General features: G+C 50.4%; 1 protein-coding gene across 1 annotated transcript in view; it reads right to left on the bottom strand.

Moving 5' to 3' along the window:
* Nucleotides 1–3,801: 3,801 nt before the first annotated feature.
* The window catches only part of SLC28A1 (solute carrier family 28 member 1), a 34,459-nt gene continuing 16,281 nt past the window's right edge, over nt 3,802–21,979 (bottom strand). The window contains exons 9-19 of the mRNA XM_036415676.2: nt 19,533–19,613; nt 17,773–17,853; nt 15,907–16,032; nt 10,765–10,895; nt 8,550–8,718; nt 8,239–8,436; nt 6,442–6,523; nt 4,856–4,954; nt 4,631–4,742; nt 4,322–4,410; nt 3,802–4,269 (exon numbers count right to left, since the gene is read on the bottom strand). Coding sequence (XP_036271569.1) covers nt 4,338–4,410; nt 4,631–4,742; nt 4,856–4,954; nt 6,442–6,523; nt 8,239–8,436; nt 8,550–8,718; nt 10,765–10,895; nt 15,907–16,032; nt 17,773–17,853; nt 19,533–19,613 — 1,152 coding nt within the window. The 3' untranslated portion in view covers nt 3,802–4,269; nt 4,322–4,337. The remainder of the gene's footprint in view (nt 4,270–4,321; nt 4,411–4,630; nt 4,743–4,855; nt 4,955–6,441; nt 6,524–8,238; nt 8,437–8,549; nt 8,719–10,764; nt 10,896–15,906; nt 16,033–17,772; nt 17,854–19,532; nt 19,614–21,979) is intronic.

Raw genomic sequence — 21,979 nt, 5'->3', positions numbered from 1 at the left:
TTGCAGTTTGGCCACCTGGCTCTCTCTGTCTCTCATTCCTTGTCCCTTTACACATCAGGACTCTCCTCTCTCAGGTCTTGGTGGCCAGCGGGCGGTATATTTTAGATGTGGACTTTTTTACATTTTAGGAGTGGCCCCTAGAGTCTCAGGGATGCCAGAGACCCAGATGATGTTTCTAACTATCTCTCTCCCTTCCTCTCTGTAAAAAAATCAATAAAATATTTAGAAAAAATATATAGAGAGAGATTGATTTCAGAGAGGAAGGGAGAGGGAGAGATAGAAACATTAATGATGAGAGGGAATCATTGATTGGCTGCCTCCTGCATGCCCCTACTGGGGATCAGGCCCACAATCTGGATATGTGCCCTTGACCAGAATTGAACCCGGGACCCTTCAATCCACTTTCAGCCACTGAGCCAAACCAGCGAGGGCAGTGCCTGTTAAAATTCTGAGCTTATAAACCAGGTTTACGGCATGTTGATTTCTCTCGTCACCTGTGCTTTCCTTTCCTCCTTGGGATAGTTTGCCACATCAGAACCAGAGTTCCTCTCGAGAGCTGACTTACTCTCAGAGTCTCCTTCCTGAATGCATTTGTCCGCAGCACAAGGGCCTGGCTGTACCAGCCGGGGCCGTCACTCCCAGGCACAGCCTCTGTTGGTGCGATTACTCCACTCCGCCATCCCAAATCTCTGCCTGGCCTGGGTCCACAGCAGAAATCCCCTTCACCTCTGAGGATGGGAAGCACTTAGGCACTTGTTGGGCTCTGGATGGTAGGTAAGGAGCACTCCTATAACAAGTATTATTACTTCGGTAAATAAAAAATAAAAAATAGAACAATAAAGATAGACACCCAAGATGGGACTTGTTCTGAAGGGCCCAGAATGGCAAAACTTGGATGAAAAGGAACACTTCTTGATGAAAAATCTAAAAGAACCATCTAAGAAGCAGAACTGTCCAGTACCAAACAGGTTGCGTGGCAAAGTGAGAGTCTTGGTGTTTTTTTTAAAAATATATTTTATTGATTTTTTACACAGAGGAAGGGAGAGGTATAGAGAGTTAGAAACATTGCTGGGAGAGAAACATTGAACAGCTGCCTCTGCACACCCCCTACCGGGGATGTACTCACAACCAAGGTACATGCCCTTGACCGGAATCGAACCTGGGACCCTTCAGTCTGCAGGCCAATGCTCCATTCACTGAGCCAAACCAGCCAGGGCGAGAGTCTTGTTTTGATGGTATTGTGAATGACCACAACCACCTGACCCCAAGCGGGATAAGGAGTTTGACAGAGTGGTTCTCCCAGCCAGTGTCCTTCTGGTTACAAAGTAAGAGTGACCTTCTCACCGAAACCGGTGTGGCTCAGTGGATAGATCATTAGCCTGCGGACTGAAGGGTCCCAGGTTCGATTCCGGTCAAGGACATGTCAAGGATCCCATTCAAAGTACCCATGTAAGTTTCCCAGAACAAATGACCACAAACGTGGTGGCTTAAAACAATCAAGATTTATTCTCTCACAGTTCTGGAGGCCGGAAGTCCAAAACCTGCAGGCCGTCTCCATCTGGATCCTTCCACATCTCCTCCAGCTTCGGGCGGCCTCTGGCGGCCCAGGGGCAGCTATGCCTTAGAGCTGATGACTCCGGCCTGCACTTCCGTCTCTCCATGGCCTTCATTCATTGCACGTCTGGGTGCCTGTCTCACATCGCCCTCTCCCTTCTCTTCTAAATGGTTGGACTTAGGGCTCACTCTACATTCGGGATAATCTCATCCTGCGATACTTAGCTTAACGGCCCAATGAGTTCACATTCACAGGTTCCGAGGTTAGGGCTTGGACATATTTTTTGGGGGGGACACAACTCGACCCCCTGTAACGACACCACATTACACTCTGTCTCCTACGATGGTGCATGCGCTGATGGCTCTGGGAGAAGGTGCGGTTCGATTCCACGAGCATTTACCCAGCACATTTCCTTGGGCCCAGCCCTGGGCTGGGTACTGTGAGGGGTACTGGGTGCTGAGTACTGAGCCCTGTCTTCCCGGGGTTTACAGTCTTCTGGGAATGACACCAGCCATGTACTGAGAGAGCAGGGAGTCCAGGGAAGGGGCACAGGGGTCACTCCCTTAGGCAGCTCATGACCCCACAGCCATGCAGGAAAGGGACCGGGGTCCGATGCAGGGAGACAGCTGTGCAATCCACATCAGCAGGGTGTGCTGTGACGGCCTGAGGGGGGTTGGGGGAGGATAGGGACAAAGCGGGGGGCTGCAGAGAGCAAGGCAAGGATCTGGCCATGGGCTAGGAGAAGCAGGCCAGGATCCCACTATACAGAGCCAAGGGGAAGCACTGAGACCCTAAGTTCCTTGGGGTCAGGGACCCCAAGCTAGCCTGGGGGCTCACAAGGGACAGAGCCAGTGATGTCCAGAAAACACTGACACGGAGGGAGCAGAAGCAGCACCTGGCTGACTGGGACCAAGCTGACCAGGCTCCAAATTCCCTCTGCCCCAGGCCAGCACTGGCCACAACTGGGGAGCTCACTCTGACAGAGAGGTGGGGAAGGGAAACAGGGCTCAGTGACCACTGGGACAGGTCACTACGGCCACAGCTACTGGGGAACTGAGAATTGAGATGGAGCAGCAGAGACAAAAGGGAGAAGGAACGGACTGATGCATGACGGGACTCCGGAGATAAAAGCTCAGGGCAGGGAAAACACATCAGAGGCCTGGTCTGAGGGGTAAAAAAGGTGAGGGCAGCCCTAGCTGGTGTGGCTCAGTGAATAGGGTATTGGCCTGTGGACTGAAGGGTCCCGGGTTTTCAATTCCATCCAGGGGTACATGCCTAGGTTGTGGGCTCAATCCCTTGTAGGGGGCTTGCAGGAAGCAGCTACTCAAGTGATTCTCATCATTGATGTTTCTACCTCTCTCTCCCTCTTGCTTCCTCTCTGAAATCAATAAAAAAATATTTTTAAAAAAGAAGGTGAGGGCAAGTATACAATAGAGTTCCTTGATTCCTAGCAGCCCAGCGAAGGCATTAAACGTCACAGCCTATGGAATGGGGTGGCCTGGGTTCAAATCCTGCCTCTTCCTCTCCCCCCTGTGCCACTTGGGGCAAGTTACTTAACCTCTCTGGGCCTCCCCCGGGGGTACTAATAGTCCCTGCCTTCCCAGGGTTGTTTTAAGGATTGTCTTAGAATGTATGAAGCGCTGAGAGCAGGACCTGGCACATGGTACTATGTAAACATTTGAGAGTAGTACATTTAGGTAAAGTGCACATTAATCAATATTTCCCAAATTGTGTTCCACGGAATCCTCCACTAAGAAGTGTTTTTTCCACCAAAAAGATTCTTACAGTTAAATCAATTTGGAAAATGTCTTCTATCATGTCCACAACAAGCTGACATGTCTGGAGTTTTAAAAAAAAAAAAAAAGGCCCTGATCAGTTTCCTCAGTGGTTACAGCATCGGCTCCCCATGAATCAAAGGGTTCCGGGTTCGATTCACAGTTAAGGGCATGTATCTGTTCCTCAGTTGCAGGTTCCCCAGTCCCAGTAGGGACTCATACAGGAGGCAACCAATCGATGTATCTCTCTCTCACATCAATGTTTCTCTCTTTCTCTCTCTCTCTACCCCCACCTCCTCTCTTCCTTCCACACTCTCTAGAAATCAATAGAAAAAAAATATCCTCGGGTGAGGATTAAAATAATAATAATAATAATAATAATAATAATAATAGCAATAAATAAAAGTGGGTTCTTTTTAAAGAAAGAAAGGGGAAATAAAAACCCCACACCAAACCTGTCTAACTTTATTCAGCCTAGTGGTTCCCAAATGTAGCGGACCATGGAAGCTCTGGACACCACGTGGGAGTGTTCCACGGGACCCCAGTTTGGGAAGCGCAATGCAGGAAGGCAATGGGCATTCTCTGGAAGTAGGGGAAGGGGCCTCCGGGAGAAACAGTGGGCAGGGGTAGGCCACAGGAAGCCCCACGTGTCAGAGAAGAGGGAAGGAGGGGGCACAGATGCCAGGGCCGAGGGGCCATAGAGAAGGAAAGGGTGCATGGGAGAGGCCCACGGTGGGCAGGGGACTACAAAGACCAGGGTGCTGCTGGGTGTGGAGGGGAGGACTGAGGAGGCTGATGGGATCCTGGGAATTCCGTACACACCCTCTCAGCCTCTGCCCACTCACGCCACCACTCCCTCCCCGTGGGCTTCCTTGAGGACGGGCCTGGAGAGGGGAAGGTGGGGTCAGTTGCCTTCTGGGAAAGAACAGCCCCCGCCCCCCCACACGCTCCCGAAAGGCACAGAGGCATGCTGCCCCACTATGCACAGATTGAGGCATGCTGCCCCACTATGCGCAGATCGTGTGGTTGTAAAACCGACAGCAGTTGATCAGGGCCTCGGGGCCGAACTCCAGGCTGGCGCTGAAAGAAAGCAAGGGCTGCGGTCCGACCTCCAGGACTGGCTCTGCTGGCCCCCTGGAGGCTGTGCAACCCTGGGAAAGTGGCTCCACGTCTCTGGTCCACCTTTCCTCCCCAAGTTTGGTCCTCAAGCCCCGCTTCCTCCACCCCTGGCCACGTCATCAACCACGGCCATGACCTCTCTAGCCCGTGCCCGAGTGCCCACGCAGCCCCTGGCCCTCACCTCTGGAAGGCCTCGCGGCAGCACTGGTACACCTCGAAGCTGCTGCTGCTGAGGGTCGCGTTCAGGAGGCTCGCACAGTTGACCTCGGCTCCCCAGGGCACGTAGAGGATCCCTGTGCAGGGAAAGCAGATGGTGAGCAGGGCCCATCCCCTCATTCCCCACCCCCAGGGCCTCCCAAAGAGTCCAGAGCCCCAGGGCCCGGCCCAGGGGGAAATCGGGACTCACCTGCCACACAGGCGTTCACCAGGGACACGCAGGCCCCTGTGCACAGCGCCCGCAGCACGATCTGGGAGAAGTCGCTCTTCCGTTGGGGGGCCATGGAGGCTGCGAGGGGACAGGGATGCTCAGGGCCAGGACGCCGGGGGCCCCTCTGTGCGTGCTCTGCACCGCGGGCTGCGGCTGTTGACTCTCCTTCCTCTTCTAGGTGGCCAGGGGGTGGACACTGTCCCCCTGATGCTGGCTGCGTTGGGGAGTCCTTGGCCTGACGTGGGCCACTAGGTAGCACCCCACGCCTCTCCGCACACATCCCCAGAGGCAGATGCAGGAAAAGGACCTGAGTCTGGCCCAAACCTGTTTGGCTCAGTGGGTAGAGCATTAGCCTGCGGACTGAAAGGTCCCAGGTTCGATTCCTGTCAAGGGCGTGTATAATACCTTGGTTGCAGGCACATCCCCAGTATGGGGTGTGCAAGAGGCAGCTGATCAATGATTCTCTCTCATCGATGTTTCTAACTCTCTATTTTTCTGTCTTCCTCTTTGTAAAAAAATCAATAAAATATATATATTTTTAAAAAAGAACCTGAGACTGGAGTCAGGCAGACCTGGGATTCAATACGGGCCTAGCCATTGGCTAGCTGTGTGACTTAGGCCATCACTCCACTTCTCCATGAATCGGTGTCCTCCTCTGTGAAACGGGGAGGTTGCAAGCCCATGCAGGGGGACTGCGAAGGGCGGAAGTGGTTTCTGCAGAGAGCTGAGAGCTGGGCCCCAGGCCTGCTGGTCCACTGGGAGCTGGAAATGTCAGGCCAGGGTCTCGGAAGAGACCAGCACAGACCCCAGAGCCAGGCTCGGCCTGGGCCGCTTCCGGAAGCCAAGAAATCATGAGTTCCCGGGCTGGGAGGAACCTCCATGGCCATCTCGCTCAGGCCTCGCCTTAGACAAGGGGTCCTCAAACTTTTTAAAGTGGGGGCCAGATCCTGGTCCCTCAGAGAGCTGGAGGGCCGGACTATATGAACTACTAATTCCTACTGTAACACCTCGGCTGCGCTCACTGCCCAAAAAACCTGGCGGGCCGGATCAGACTCCTCTGCGGGCCGCATGTGGCCCGCGGGCCGTAGTTTGAAGACGCCTGCAAAGTGGGGAGTGATAGATCCTCCCTTCCCCCAGTTGATGGACAGACATAAACCCCACCTGCAGCCAGATATTCCTGAGCTCTGATCCACCAATCAGCACCTGCCAAATACCCTAAGCCCCTGATTCCTAAGTCCCTAGGTCCCTAATCATCAATCAGTGTGTGTGCTGAGTGCCCTAAGCCCCACCCCCTATCCTTAAAGGTGCTTGTACCCTCAGAGCTCGCTCTCCTCCGCCCCTCTCTGTGGAAGCAGCCAGCAGGGGTACTCTTCCCTCCAATAAAGCCTGTGTGTGTCCTGCCATCCCAGTCTCAGGCTACCTTTTCTATTTAATCTATCAGGGAGCTGAGGCCTACAGGTCCCCAGAAAGTTGTTTCATAGCCAGGACTAGAGCCCAGGTGCCCGACAGTCCAGGGTGCCCAGGATGTGTTTTCCCCCACCCCCCACCCCACCCGCAAGACTCACTCAGGCCTCCCAGCATGATGCCAATGGAGCTGAGGTTGGCGAATCCACAGAGGGCATATGTCGTGAGGATTTCTGCTCGGACCTGGAATTACAGAGGATGAGTGAGGAGGGGGGTCCCTCGGACGGGACGGGAGCACCCTACACCACCCGGCTCCCTGGCCTTCACATCACCCACTTGCTCTGTGTGAGTGTTTGTTTGTTTGTTTTTTAAATATATTTTATTGATTTCCTACAGAGAGGAAGAGAGAGGGACAGAGAATTAGAAACATCAATGAGAGAGAATCATCGATCAGCTGCCTCTTGCACACTCCCTACCAGGGATGTGCCCGCAACTAAGGCACATGCCCTTGACTGGAATCGAACCTGGGACCTTTCGGTCCACAGGCCGCTCTATCCACTGAGCCACACCGGTTTCGGCTCGAGTAAGGATTTTTAAAAATGGTCCTGTACCATCCACTATCTCTAGAGAAGAGACTGAGAGAAGAGCTGAGGATGAGGAGGGAGAGGAGGATCTGTTTTTTTTTACTCCATATAAACTTTTTTTTTTTAAAGAGTACATTCCTTGCCAAAACCGTTGCGGCTCAGTGGACAGAGCGTCGACCTGCAGACTGAAAGGTCCCGGGTTCGATTCCGGCCAAGGGCATGTACATTGGTTGCGGGCACATCCAAAGTAGGGGGTGTGCAGGAGGCAGCTGGTCGATGTTTCTCTCTCATTGACGTTTCTGGCTCTCTATCCCTCTCCCTTCCTCTCTGTAAGAAATCAATAAAATATATATATATTTTTTAAAAGAGTACATTCCTTTACAATTAAAAGACAAGAAGACTATTTCATGTTAAAAGTTCCTCGTTACCCAAGAAACATAAATGAACACAATGCGCTATTATTTGCCCAATTTAACTCGCTCCTAGCGGAGCTTCTTTTTTTTTTGAAGAGGCTCCTCAGTGCCGTTCGGTGTGGGGTGAGGTCACTGCTCACGGGCCCAGCTGGGGGTGACTGCAGCTGCGATGGCCCTTTGGGAACATGGCTGGCGGCGACCACAGGAGGGCCCGCCCTGTGGCTGAGTCAGCCCGCATCTGGGAATGCTCCTGAGGAAATGACCCGAGAGCAGGGAGAGGTTCTGTAAACAAACCTCTCTCCTTCTGCACCGTGCATCGCCGCCAAATAACGGAATTGACCTGAACTCATGATACATACATTCATATCATGTTTGATATATGCGATGGGTGAGGATAGAGATATAAAAAAAAAAAAAATGAAGCTTAGCCCTGGCTGGTGGACAGAGCATCAACCTGTGAACGGAAGAGTCCCTGGCTCAGTTCCGGTCAAGGGCACATGCCCGGGTTGCAGGCAGGCAGCCGAGCAATGATTCTCTCTCATCATTGATGTTTCTTTCTTTAAAAAAAAAAAAATAAATAAAAATAAAAATAAAAAATTTTATTGAGTTTTTACAGAGAGGAAGAGAGGGACAGAAAGCTAGAAACATTGATGAGAGAGAAGCATCGATCAGCTGCCTCTTGCACACCCCCTACTGGGGATGTGCCCGAAACCAAGGTACATGCCCTTGATTGGAACGGAACCCGGGACCTTTCAGTCTGGAAGCCGATGCTCTATCCACTGAGCCAAACCGGTTTCGGCTCTCATCATTGATGTTTCTATCTCTTTCTCCCTTTCCCTTTCCCTCAGAAATCAATAATTAAAAAAAACAATGTATTTTTAAATGAAGCTTAGCCCAGTCGGTGTGGCTCAGTGGTTGAGTATCAACCTATGAACCAGGAGGTCACGGTTCGGACACTCACGGAGATCCACTGCTTCTTGGCGCCGACCCACTCCTCCACCCCGGCCAGGCGGCGCTGCTTGTACTGGGAGAGCTCCTGGTAGGCCACAAACTCGTTCAGGAACAGCTTGATCCCCAGCAGCTCGGCCACCACCGGGCAGTCCTCCCAGGCAACGCCCATCAAGAACGCCACGGGCCGCAGGATGTAGGAGCAGAGCAGCTGAGTGAGACACAGGGAGGGCAAGCAGAGCTACAATAGCTGCTGGGACCCGGGCAGGCCTGGGCTCTGCTGGCTGCCCACCGCCACCCACCGCCCGGGACTGGCCCCTCCACCTGGAAGCTGAGCCCCTGGATGTCCACCATGTCGCCCAGCCAGGAGAAGGCGGCGTTGATGAAGGCCAGCACGGCCAGGAAGGCGATCAGGTTGGCCGCGATGTTGGCGACGACCCTCACGGAGATGGCGGCCCCGTTGCTGGCGGCTTCTAAGATGTTCTGAGCGTCTCTGTTGTGGGGGGATCAAGAGCCATCTTACTGCCCTGGCCCCACAGACACAGGGTCTCTCATCCTAAGGGGTCAGAGGAGAACCCTGGACAATGTCGTTCAGAGCTCAAGGTCCTTCCTTGTTTTCCCCTGACACCCAGGGAGGTAAGGGCTGGTCCCACTCCTGGGACGAGACCCAGACTCCCAGGGCAGAGCTGTCCACGACAGGAGCCACGAGCCACATGTGGCTTCGGAGCACTTGAAAGGAGACTGCTCAGAACTGAGGTATGTCGTAAGTAGAAATGACACACTAGGTTTTTAAGAGATTTAGTAGGTACCAAAAAAAATCAATATAAAAACATTTATAAAAATGTTGAGGCCTGACCGGTGTGGCTCAGTGGATAGAGCGTAGGCCTGCGGACTCAAGGGTCCCAGGTTTGATTCCGGTCAAGGGCATGTACCTTGGTTGCAGGCACATCCCCAGTGGGGGGTGTGCAGGAGGCAGCTGGTCGATGTTTTTAACTCTCTATCCCTCTCCTTTCCTCTCTGTAAAAAAAAATCATAAAATGCATTTTTTTAAAATGTTGAGAAGATAATATTTTGGATATTTTGGGTTAAAGTATTTTATTAAAATTTCCTGCTTTTTAAAAACTTTTTTAAACACAGCAACTAGAAAATTTTAAATCATATTTCGCTGCTCTCAACCTTCAGGGGTTGTGAGGTTGGGGCTGGGTACTGTAGCCCCAAGCACATTTGTCAAAAGTGATATCTTTTCAAGATTTTTATATCTTTTTAAAATATATTTTTATTGATTTCAGAGAAAAAGGGAGAAGGAGAGAGAGCTATAAACATGAACGATGAGAATCATTGATTGGCTGCCTCCTACATGCCCCCTCCTGGCGATTGAGCCCGCAATCCAGCATGTGCCCTTGACTGGAATCGAACCCGGAAGACTATAGTTTGCAGGCTGATGCTCTATCCCACATGTGTCAAACACAAGGCCCGTGGGCCAAATCCGTCCCGCCAGGCCTTGCAATGTGGCCCGCACCGCGCTGTCATCACTGCACTCCGCTGCGTTTCCATCACAATGACAGTTTAGGACTGTTCAGTAAACCATTCGGCCTGCGATTTAGGCTGGATTTTAGATTTTGGCCCCTTCTCTGATTGAGTTCGACACCCCTACCACTGAGCAAAACCAGCTAGGGCTATTTTATTTATTTATTTATTTATTTATTTATTTATAAATATATTTTTATTGATTTCAGAAAGGAAGAGATAGAAACATTAATGGTAAGAATCATTGATCGGCTGCTTCCTGCAGGCCCCCTACTGGGGATCGAAACCACAACCCGGTCATGTGCCCTTGACCGGAATCGAACCTGGGACCCTTCCGTCTGCAGGCCGACGTTCTAGCCACTGAGCCACACTGGCTAGGACCCTTTTTAACATTTTTAAAGGGTAGATGTTACTCGGGGGCTGTTAAGGCCACGATGAAGAGATGTTAGGAGGTGAGTGAGATCTGGGACAGCGTTCGATAAGTGAATATATGACTGACAAACTGGTGGTCGGAGTCGAGGTTTGTGGAGAAGGTGGCAAGATCCTCCTCACCACACAAGACCCAGCCCACTCTTCCAGGCCTTGACCAGCCCATTGTTTCCTGCTGGTCCAAGATGGACATTAATATGCAAGAACTGGTCCTAACCTGTTTGGCTCAGTGGATAGAGTGTCGGCCTGCAGACACAAGGGTCCCAGGTTTGATTCCGGTCAAGGGCATGTACCTTGGTTGCGGGCACATCCCCAGTGGGGGGTGTGCAGGAGGCAGCTGATTGATGTTTGCCTGTCATCAATGTTTCTCACTCTCTATCCCTCTCCTTTCCTCTCTGTAAAAAAAAAATATATATATATATATTTAAAAAGATGCAGGAACTGGAGTTTTTGTTTTTCTAAGCGAAGCCACAAAGAGGGCAGTTTAAGGCAAGAGGTGAGCCTGAGCTTGGTGGAAGGGCAGGGAACATGGGACCCACTGCTGTGCCCACCTCCCCACCCGCATGAGTCCTGCTGTGCTTACCCGGAGCTCAGCTTTACTCCCTCCTCGCTCCTGAACTTGGACTCCTCCACCTCCGGGTAGACCAGCTTGGAGAGGGCCAGCGCGCAAGGGGCGGCCATCACAGAGGCGGCAATCAAAGAGGCGGCGTCGATCTGCGAGAGTGAGATGGGGTTACAGGAGGACGTGGGGGCCGAGCAGCACAGCCCAGGGCAGCGGGGGCCACTGTACTCTGCCCCACTGGGATGCCGTTACTGTCAGAACTGCTGCCACCGTTGTCAATTATAATTCCTTTTATGTGCAGCGGGTCCCAGGCTGTAGAACAGAGCTCATATTTTTCTCAGTACATCTGTAAGTCAGGCGATGAGTACAGATGGCTCTTGAGAAAGCAGGGGTTAGAGACACTGAACACCAGCATGGTCAAAAATCTGCATATAGCCAAAACTGGTGTGGTTCAGTGGATAGAGCGTTGGCCTGCAGACTGAAGGGTCCCAGGTTCGATCCGGTCAAGGGCATGTACCTTGGTTGCGGGCACATCCCCAGTAGGGGGTGTGCAAGAGGCAGCTGATTGATGATTCTCTCTCATAGATGTTTCTAACTCTCTATCCCTCTCTCTTCCTCTATGTAAAAAATCAATAAAAAAAATATATATTTTTAAATCTGCATATAACTTTTGGCTCCTCCAAAAGTAAACTACTAATAACTTGCTGTTGACCAGAAAGAAGCCTTACCAATACCAGTCAATCAATACATATTTTGTATGCTGCATCCTTACAATAGAGAAAAGAAAATCATAAAAAAAGGGAAAATAGAGTACTTATGGAATAATATCCCTGTAAAAGTGGGTCCAGACAGTTCAGACTCATGCTGTTCAAGGGAAAACTGTAGTATTACCTCATTTTAAGGAGAAGGAAACTGAGTCCCCAAAGGATTAAGTCTGATGTGCCCAATATAGAGGAAGAATAACAATTGGAACCTGCCATGTCTTTTGGCTCAAAGTTCAAAGTTCACCCTTCTCTTCTGGGCTGTCTCCCTTTGACCATTAAGACAAGGGCTCGTTGGCCACTGGTGAAGGGATTTGTGATGGTTTCAGACAAAGTTCACAGAATTTGAAAGTTGGAATGGGTGCAAGAGGTAACCTAATTCAACCTCGGACTGTAGGAATGTCCTTCCTACACAAGATCACTTCTTAAGCGAAACCATAGAGTGTCAGCCTGAGGACTGAAGGGCCCCAGGTTTGATTCCTGGTCAAAGGCATGTACCTTGGTTGCGGGCACATTCCCAGGGTGGGGGTGTGCAGGAAGCAGCTGATCGATGTTTCTCTCTCATCGATGTTTCTAACTCTCTGTCCCTCTCTATTCCTTTCTATGGAAAAATCAATAAAATATTTTTAAAAAGTCACTTCTTAATATATTTTTATTGACTTCAGAGAGAAAGGGAGAGGAGAGAAAGATATGTAGAAAACATCAACGAGAAAGAATCATTGATTGGCTGCCTCCTGCATGTCCCCTACTGGGGATTGAGCCCACAACCTGGGCATGTACCTTTGACCGGAATCAAACCTGGGACCCTTCAGTCTGCAGGCCAATGCTCTATCCACTGAGCCAAACTGGCCGAGGCAAGAGCACTTCTTGAATACTCACCTCTTCAAGGCAGCCCGTCACACCCACTCCTGGGTTGGAGAGCTCTTTTCAGCCTCCCACAACAGCCACTCTTAGGCCCTGGGTCCTGATGTCTCTGGGAGCCATGCTTAGAGACCCTTCCCAGCAAGATGGCGGAGCCACCTGAGCCCCAGGAATGGCCCTTCCTGGATTTCTCTCCTCACGGTGGGCCCCAATCCCTCTGCTTCCCTAGTCTCTTCCACTGCGTTGTTTACCAAACGGGGAAATTAGAGCCAAGCCAAACACATAACAGCGGGGAGTGGCCAGGCCTTGTCAAGCTGCCATGGAAAACAATGGTCACCGGAGCTTCACAATCACAGGGGAAATGACCACAAAATGGCATGGAGAGCATAACCACAATGATTGGGAAAGTAAACTCCGAAGCTAAGCATAACACGAAATATACCACAATGTCAACCAGTTTTCCTCTGTCCCTGGAAAGTCAGGAGTGATTTTCTTTTTTCTTTTTTTAATATATGTTTATTGATTTTTTACAGAGAGGAAGAGAGAGAGAGAGAGAGCTAGAAACGTCGATGAGAGAGGAACATTGACCAGCTGCCTCCTGCACACCCCCTACCGGGGATATGCCGCAACCAATGTACATGCCCTTGACCGAAATTGAACCTGGGACCTTTCAGTCCGAAGGCCAATGCTCTATCCACTGAGCCAAACCGGATTCGGCTTTTTTGTGTATTTTGAAATGATCACAAGGACATATATTGCTTTTATAAACAGAAGAGTAAAATAGACTTCTTTTTAAATGTTATAGTAAGTCAACTGTATTCTTTAAAAAAATATATATATAATATTGATTTTTTTACAGAGAGGAAGAGAGAGAGATAGAGAACCAGAAACATTGATGAGAGAGAATCGTCGATCAGCTACCTCCTGCACACCCCCCACCGGGGATGCACCCGCAACCAAGGTACATGCCCTTGACCCGAATCGAACCTGGGACCTTTCAGTCCGCAGGCTGACCCTCTATCCACTGAGCCAAACCGGTTTCGGCTATTTTTAAAATATTTAAAAAGAAAAGGTAAAATGAATTTTAATAACACATCTTATTTGACCAAATCTATCCCAAGTATTATCTTTCCACCCATGTCATCAATATTAAACTTATTAATAAGACATATGGACTTTTTCCATTCTAGGTCTCGTAGCGGATCTCATTTCAGACCAGCCCCTCTTCAAGTGCTCCACAGACAGCCACCTGTGGCTTCCTGGCTACTGGGTTGGACAACGAGGGTCTAGAAATAACCAGCTATTAGCAATAGGAGAGGGTGCAGGGCAAAGGGAGCCAGGAGCTGAGCAACACTGAGAAAGGAGGAGGGAATAAGAGGGATGGATCCTCCTGTAAGTCAGGGGCTGAGGGCAGAGCAAGGATACCGTGAGGAAGTGCCTTGAGGAGGGAGTGAAAGGAGAGGGTTTCCGGTGGGAAGAAGGGCTGTGGGAGGACGGAGGCTGCTGCAGTAGCAGCCAAGAGCCAGGTGGGGGCAGAAGAGAGCTTCTCTGAAACCACACTTCTCTAGTATGAGCTTTTTACCCGGGCCAGCTGGGCGGTAGCCAGGGGGCTGCCAGCTAGAGGCTGTGAATGAAGACCCTGGTTATTCATTGGCTGGTGCTGGCAGCCTCTGCAAGTTCTGTAGAGCTACAGGGAAGTGGGCACCCAGGCCCCTACTGCCTGGGGCTGCCCTGGACTTCTGCCTGAGAAGGGGATGGAGAGCAGGTTGTGGAAAAGGGAGAGAGTTCTTCCAGGATTTTAGTCTGAAGCCACAGCAGCCAATTCAGTCAGCAGAAAGTAAGACAGTCAAAAGCCCCAAGTCCTGGAAATAATATGGCATTCTCTCCCCTCATACACCACCTTGAAAAAAAGCTGCAGGAGCCGAAACAGGTTTGGCTCAGTGGATAGAGCGTCGGCCTGCGGACTGAAGGGTCCCGGGTTCGATTCCAGTCAAGGGCATGTACCTTGGTTGCGGGCACATCCCCAGTAGAGGGTGTGCAGGAGGCAGCTGATCGATGACTCTCTCTCTCATCAATGTTCCTAGCTTTCTATCCCTCTCTCTTCCTCTGTATTAAAAAAATCAATAAAATATATATATTTTTTTAAAAAGCTGCGCGAACAGTTTTGAGTTTCCAGTTTTTAAATATCAAACACCTTCCTACATTAATTGGAGGTGGAGTGGGCCTTTCCTAAGCCTCTGTGAGAAGCAGGTGACCTCGAAGATTCTACAATAGATGGGAGGGTGCCAGGCTGGAAGACAGAGACAAGAGGACTTCTTGAACTCCCAGAGCTGCCCTCTCTGCCCAGGCAGCTCTGTGGGACAGGAAGCCGAGCTGAAGAGAGCAGCCTCATGCCCTGAGGGAGGAAGTGCTGAGGGGCCGCCTGGCTTGTCCTCAAGCCTAACCCCTCGGCCAGCTCCAAGGCCAGAGATGAGAGGGGGAACTTGGGAGCCAGAAGAGGACATTGGGGTCATTCTGTCATCCCCCGGCCCGTACACACACAGCATCAGGAACAGTGAAAGGCAGACCACGACTCACTCACTCTAGGGCAGTGGTTCTCAACCTTCCTGATGCCACAACCCTTTAATACAGTTCTTCATGTTGTGGTGACCCCCAGCCATAAAATTATTATTATTTTTTAAAATGTATTTTATTGATTTTTTTTTTTTATAGAGAGGAAGGGAGAGGGATAGAGAGTTAGAAACATTGATGAGAGAGAAACATTGACCAGCTGCCTCCTGCACACCCCCATTGGGGATGTGCCCACAACCAAGGTACATGCCCTTGACCGGAATCGAACCTGGGAACTTTCAGTCTGCAGGCTGACGCTCTATCCACTGAGCCAAACTGGTTTCGGCCATAAAATTATTTTTGTTGCTACTTCACAACTGTAATTTTGCTACTGTTATGAATCGTAATGTAAATATTTATGTTTTCAGATGGTCTTAGGTGACCCTGCTAGTGGTTCTCAACCCCATCTCGGCATTAGAAAGGTTGAGAACCACTGCTCTAGGGGCTTAGTAGCACGGCATCGTATGGACAAATTTACCCAACTCATCACCTCACTGCTTGACATTTAGGTCGTTTCTTGTTTTGTCTTGTTCTTCTATTGCAAATAATAATGGGATTTTGCCTATCTGAACACTTGTGAAAATATTTTTGTATCCCAATACTGCGAAGCCTATCAAAGGAAAGTCTCTTAAAACTAAATGATAGCCCTAACCAGTGTGGCTCAGCGGATAGAGCGTCGGCCTGTGGACTGAAAGGTCCCAGGTTCGATTCCGGTCAAGGGCGTGTACCTTGGTTGCGGGCACATCCCCTGTAGTGATCGATGTTTCTCTCTCATCGATGTTTCTAACTCTCTGTCTCTCTCCCTTCCTCTCTGTAAAAAAAATCAATAAAATATATATATTAAAAAAAAAAAAAACCCACACAACTAAATGATAGATGTTCTCTGGAAGGTTTACAGCAAATTGCACTCCCATCAGGAGTGTGTTCATACCCCAAAGGAGATGTAGGCACCCAGCAGGGAGCCGGCAATGGTGGCATACCCTCCGGTCATGACAACGTGGACTTCGGAGAGTGTCATGTCCTCCAAGTAGGGCCGGATCAGCAGTGGAGCCTCAGTCTGCAAGCAGAAAAGATGTCAGACACACAGAATCGGCTGGGCCAGCACAGGTACCCGGGGAGTTTCCTCCCCACCAGAGTGGGCAGCTCCCAGGGAGTGCTGGGGTCCCAGGGGGAGAGACAGCAGGTGGGGTGAAGACTGTGGTCTGTACTTGACTGAACTGCTCAGAACATCAGCGCCAGCCTGGCTCTGTGCAAGGACCTGGGCCCTGCCACTTGGCCTGGTAATGCTCCTGTGTCAAGCAACTACCATGGCCAAGCACCTCACACAACCTTCTGAAAAAGAAGACATCATGCCCATTTTTCATGAGAGCAAATAGAGGATAAGAGAGGTTCAAAGAATGACCTCTTTTCATGCAACGGGCCAGGAGCAGATTGTAACTTGGGCCTAAATTTTTTGTTTTTTTAAAAATATATTTTTATTGATTTCAGAGAGAAAGGGAGAGGGAGAGGGAGAAGGAGAAAGAGAGGGAGAATGAGAGAGGAGGAGGAGGAGGAGGAGGAGGAGGAGGAGGAGGAGAAGAAAGAGAGAGAGAGAGAGAAAGAGAGAGAGAGAGAGAGAGAGAGAGAGACATCAATGATGAGAGAGAATCATTGATTGACTGCCTCTTGCACATCCCACACTGGGGACTGAGCCCATAACCTGGGCATGTGCCCTGACTGGGAATTGAAGTGTAACCTCCTGGTTCATCGGTTGATGCTTAAACCACTGAGCCATGCCAGCCAGGCCTGAGCTTTTAATGAAGACTGGGGGTTGCCAGAAAGAAAGGTAAGTATGTCTTCTGGTGACAGGTGGGCCTGGATCCTGGAATGGTCCAGACAGACTCACACTCGGGGAGGGTCAGGCCTTCCGAAAGGGACACAGGACTAGCAGTGCCTTCAGAGTCACACTTACTATGTTTAGAAGGAGGAAGGGGATGCTGAGACCGGTTTGGCTCAATGGATAGAGCGTCGGCTTGGGGACTGAAAGGTCCCGGGTTCGATTCCGGTCAAGGGCATGTACATGGGTTGCGGGCACATCCCCGGTAGGGGGTGTGCAAGAGGCAGCTGATCGATGATTCTCTCTCATCGATGTTTCTAACTCTGTATCCCTCTCTCTTCCTCTCTGTAAAAAAATCAATAAAATATATTAAAAAAAAAAAAAAAAAAAAAAAGGAGGAGGAAGGGGAAAAGAAAGACAAAATGGTATAGTAGAAAGAACCCTAGTCAGGAACTAAAAAAAAAAAAAAAAAAAAAAAAGGGATTCTAAGTCCTGGCTTATCTCATTGTATCTTAGCCAGTCATTCCTACCCTTGAGCCCTGGTGTCCTCGTGTACAGAAGGAGAAAGTTCGACTCCATCTCTAGGATTTGTGAGTCTCTACGCTAAGGTGACCAGACGTCCTGCTTTTGGCGGGACAGTCCCGATTTTTAACAATTTGTCTCGTGTCCTTTTTAAAAACTTTTTTAAAAATGCCGCAGGACGCGGGACAAATTGTTAAAAATCGAGACTGTCCCGCCAAAAGCGGGACGTTGGTCACCTTACTCCACGCGGATGAGGGCAGCCTAGGCCCAGAGCAGTAAGGAGGTACCAGATCCCATCCTCCCTAGCATTACCCAGATGTGCATCCCTGGGGCAGCCGCCTTGGGTGACCTGGGAAAAGGTCCAATGGCTCTTCTGATGACCAAATCAGGGACCCAGGGCAGCTGGTCTCCGGGGGGAGGCTGCTGACGGGCAGGAGGGCAGGAGGCTGCAGGACCCACCTGGCTCACAAAGATGTTTCCGGCCACACTCAGGGTCTCCGTGGCCGTGGTGCCCATGGTGACCTGCATCAGCCAGGCGATCTAGAAGCAAGCAGGGCTGGCGTGAGCGAGGCCCAGAGGCAGAGAGAGTCAGGAGTCACCTCACAAGGCTTCCTTCCAACTCCCAACCCACGCAGGAGCCCTTTCACCCACATTTCCTCCAGAAGGTCCATTCATCTTTCCCTCTGACTGGCATTGACGGGGACTTACCATCCATGAGAAAAGGATTCCTTGGTCAAATGTATTTGAGAATTACTATACACACACACACACACCTTGGAGATAACTAATACATATTGCTCTGAGAAGTCCTGCACAAGACTTGTTTAAATTTGTTAGCATCAAAAAAATCACTTGACTGTGGGATTCCCTTTACCAAGTGGCATTTATTAAGCTGCTATGGAAGCAGAGTTTCATGAAAAAGGCTTTGGTTACGCTATATTAGAAAGTTCTTTTTTAAAAAAATATATATATATTTTATTGATTTTTTACAGAGAGGAAGGGAGAGGGATAGAGAGTTAGAAACATCGATGAGAGAGAAACATCGATCAGCTGCCTCCTGCACACCCCTCACTGGGGATGTACCCGCCACCACGGTACATGCCCTTGACCGGAATCCAACCTGGGACCCCTCGGTCTGCAGGCTGACACTCTATCCACTGAGCCACGCCGGTTTCGGCAAGTTCTTCCTCTCAATCAAGATGAAATCTGTTTCCCTGGGATTTCTCCTCAATGTGGGCACCTCCTAGGCTGCCCCTTCCCTGCATGTTTGGAGACCGCTATCCTATCCGTAACCTCCTCCACCCTGGCCTTCTCTTTCCCAGGCCCGTCATCCCTTCCTCCTCCAGCCAGTCTGTGGAGCTTACATTCAGCCCTGCACTCTCCCTCTGACGGTTCAGTTTGTCACAGTCCCTTGGTTAGACACATTCTCCAGATTGAGGCGTCGTCGTCGCCTCCCTCATACCACACTCTGTGAACTCTTAACCTCAGGGGGATTCTGCATTCCTGCCAGTCACCTAATGGTTTGGGTTTATTCTGAGCTCAATCAGCTAAAACCTCAAGATCTTTTGCTCAAGCTGAAACCGGTTTGGCTCAGTGGATAGAGCGTCGGACTGTGGACTGAAGGGTCCCAGGTTCTAGTCCAGTCAGGGACATGTACCTTGGTTGCGGGCATATCCCCAGTCAGGGTGTGCAGGAGGCAGCTGGTTGATGTTTCTCTCTCATCGATGTTTCTAGCTCTCTATCCCCCTCCCTTCCTCTCTGTAAAAAATCAATTCAATATATTTTTTAAAAAATCTTTTGCCCAGTGCAATGCTGTCTCCTGCATCCTGGTTTTGTGTGGCCAGATTTTATGATAATAAGCACAGGATTTGGCATGTACACCCGCTAAATCTGGCCAGTGTGGCCCCCTGCTCCAGTCTCGCGAGATTTTTTTTGGCATGAATTCTTTTTTCCTCTAACATTTCTTCTCAATGCACCCTCCATTCCGCAAACTTCCCTCCCACAAAGATGACCCTGGATTGTAGTGCCATTTCTGCCTAGTATCATGACAACAAACTCTGTGAAAAGATTGATGAGCAGTAGATCTGAGAAAGGGTAAGGGGTTGGGGAAGGGTTTGAGGCATGGGAGCAAGGCATTCTGGGAGGTGTGAGCCCCCCCCCTTCCCCCCCCCGGAGGGGGAGCAGGTGTCTCTGGCCCAGGCCAAGGCATTGGGACTCACCTTCAGGATCAGCCACTGCATGAGGCCCACGTGGTAGAGGATGGACATAACACAGCTGAAGAAGACAATGATGGGCAGGACCTGCAGGGAGAGCGGGGGCCCCAGGTGAGAGGCAGGCAGGTGGCAGGGGCCAGGCGGGGCCTCAGAGAGACCAGGCAGACTCTCCATCCAAGGCCTTGCTACTCAAGGCCTGACAGGGCCAGCAAAGAAGCTCTGAATTCAGTTCATGGGACCGCATATGTGGCCTCTCCAGAGGCACGTCTGTCCCCTCTAAATATTGACCATTTACCTAGCCATCATCCCTCTTCCTTCCCTCACCACAGACGAGGCTTGTAAAATGGGGATAAGATGTCTTTCTCTCGCTCTTTTTAAAAAAATATATATTTTATTGTTTTTTTTACAGAGAGAAAGGGAGAAGGATAGAGATTTAGAAACATCGATGAGAGAGAAACACCGACCAGCTGCCTCCTGCGCACCCCCTACCGGGAATGTGCCCGCAACCAAGGTACATGCCCTTGACCGGAATCAAACCCAGGACCTTTTAGTCAACAGGCTGACACTCTATCCAGTGAGCCACACCATTTTTGGCTCTTTTTTTTTTTTAAATCCTCACCTGAGGATTTTTTTTTTTCCATTGATTTTCAGAGAGAATGGAAGAGAGAGAGAAAGACAGAGAGAAACATCGATGTGAGAGAAACACATGGATTGGTTGCCTCCTGCATGAGCCCTGACCAGGGACTGGGCTGGGGAAGAGTCTGCAACCGAGGTACATGCCCTTGACCGGAATCACACCCAGGACCCTTCGGTCTGCAGGGCAACGCTCTATCCACTGCGCCAAACCGGCTAGTGCTCTTTCCCTCTCTTTGCACACTGTCTGTCCTTGGCTGTGAGCTCACTCCCTGGCCCATGACTCTGGCCTCAACCTCTTTCCTGTGCTTTGGGCCTGAGTTAGGGGCCCCTCATCTGGCCCAGAATGAGACTCCTCATGGGCCTGCAGCCAGAGTTTCCTCCTATCACCTTGTTCCCTATTGCATGGCTTATCACTTCTCTCATTCTGAGCCTCACCAATTCTTCCTTCAAAATCTCACTCGCTGAAACCGGTGTGGCTCAGTGGCTAGAGCGTCGGCCTGCGGACTGAAGGGTCCCAGGTTTGATTCCGGTCAAGGGCATGTACCTTGGTTGCGGGCACGTCCCTGGTAGGGGGTGTGCAAGAGGCAGCTGATCGGTATCTCTCTCTCATCGATGTTTCTAACTCTCTATCCCTCTCCCTTCCTTTCTGTAAAAAATCAATAGAATATATATATTATAAAAAAAAAAATTCTCTCCTTTCATTGCCCCGCCTCCTGGCCAGGGCCCCACCCCAGGGCTGCCTCACTGCAGGCTGATTTCCAATCACCAGGACAGGCAGCAACACAAATGTGTCTCAGGGGCGGGTGAGCTCAACAACGTGACGGCCGGCCACACAGGGGAGCACTAAGGTAGGGAAGCAAGCACGAGGCAGCTCTCTCTGGAATGATTTCCAAGACAGCCGTTACATACAAAAGGGAAGGTGCAGAACGGGGTGCTGTTATATGTGCAGAAAAGGGTGGGGGTGGCATTGTGTGTGCTCCTGTGTGGGCACGCCATATCACTAGAAGGATCTGCGAGTGCCTGGGATGGCAGCTGCCGTGGGGAGGGAACTGGGTGACTTGGGGGTGGAGGGTGGGGAAGGTGGGAGGGAGACCCACTTTCTACTCTCTCCCCTTTTGTTCTGTTGGAACGTGTGATCTGTTCCAAACAGGTTTACAATAATAAGTCGGGCAGAGTTTGGTAACAACATGGGAGCATTCTGAAGCTAGATGGTGAGTGGGAGCCAAAACCGGTTTGGCTCAGTGGATAGAGCGTCGGCCTGCGGACTGAAGGGTCCAGGGTTCGATTCCCCGTCAAGGGCATGTGCCTTGGTTGCGGGCACATCCCCAGGAGGGGGTGTGCAGGAGGCAGCTGATGGATGTTTCTCTCTCATCGATGTTTCTAACTCTCTATCCCTCTCCCTTCCTCTCTGTAAAAAAAAAAAAAAAAAAAATCAATTATAATATAATATAATATAATATAATATAATATAATATAATATATATACTATAAGAGAAGTAGTAGAAACAGCAAGGGTAAAAGCTCTGTGGAGAAGCTTGCTGTGTGGGAAGGAAGAGGGGCTGGTGTAGAGAGGGGTGGAGGGAGGGTTGTTGTTGTTTTTAAGGAGAGAGCATCTTGAGCAATCAGAATTGCTCTAGTTCAGGATGCATGCGGATGACAGCACGGCCCTGTGGGAACAGAGACCGCCCCGGGGCAGCTCCCAGGGAGACGAGATGGGACGAGAGGGGTTTTCCTTTGCTTTCCTTCCCGAGGAGGCTGTGGGATTTATCTGGACCTGCTCCACTTGGCATCTGTCACCCACATCGCTGCCGTGGGGG

This window comes from Pipistrellus kuhlii, unplaced genomic scaffold, assembly GCF_014108245.1.
Source record: "Pipistrellus kuhlii isolate mPipKuh1 unplaced genomic scaffold, mPipKuh1.p scaffold_m20_p_50, whole genome shotgun sequence".
Classification (NCBI taxonomy): domain Eukaryota; kingdom Metazoa; phylum Chordata; class Mammalia; order Chiroptera; family Vespertilionidae; genus Pipistrellus; species Pipistrellus kuhlii.
Note: the sequence above shows the minus strand (reverse complement) of the source record. Positions and strands in the feature narration are given on the sequence as shown.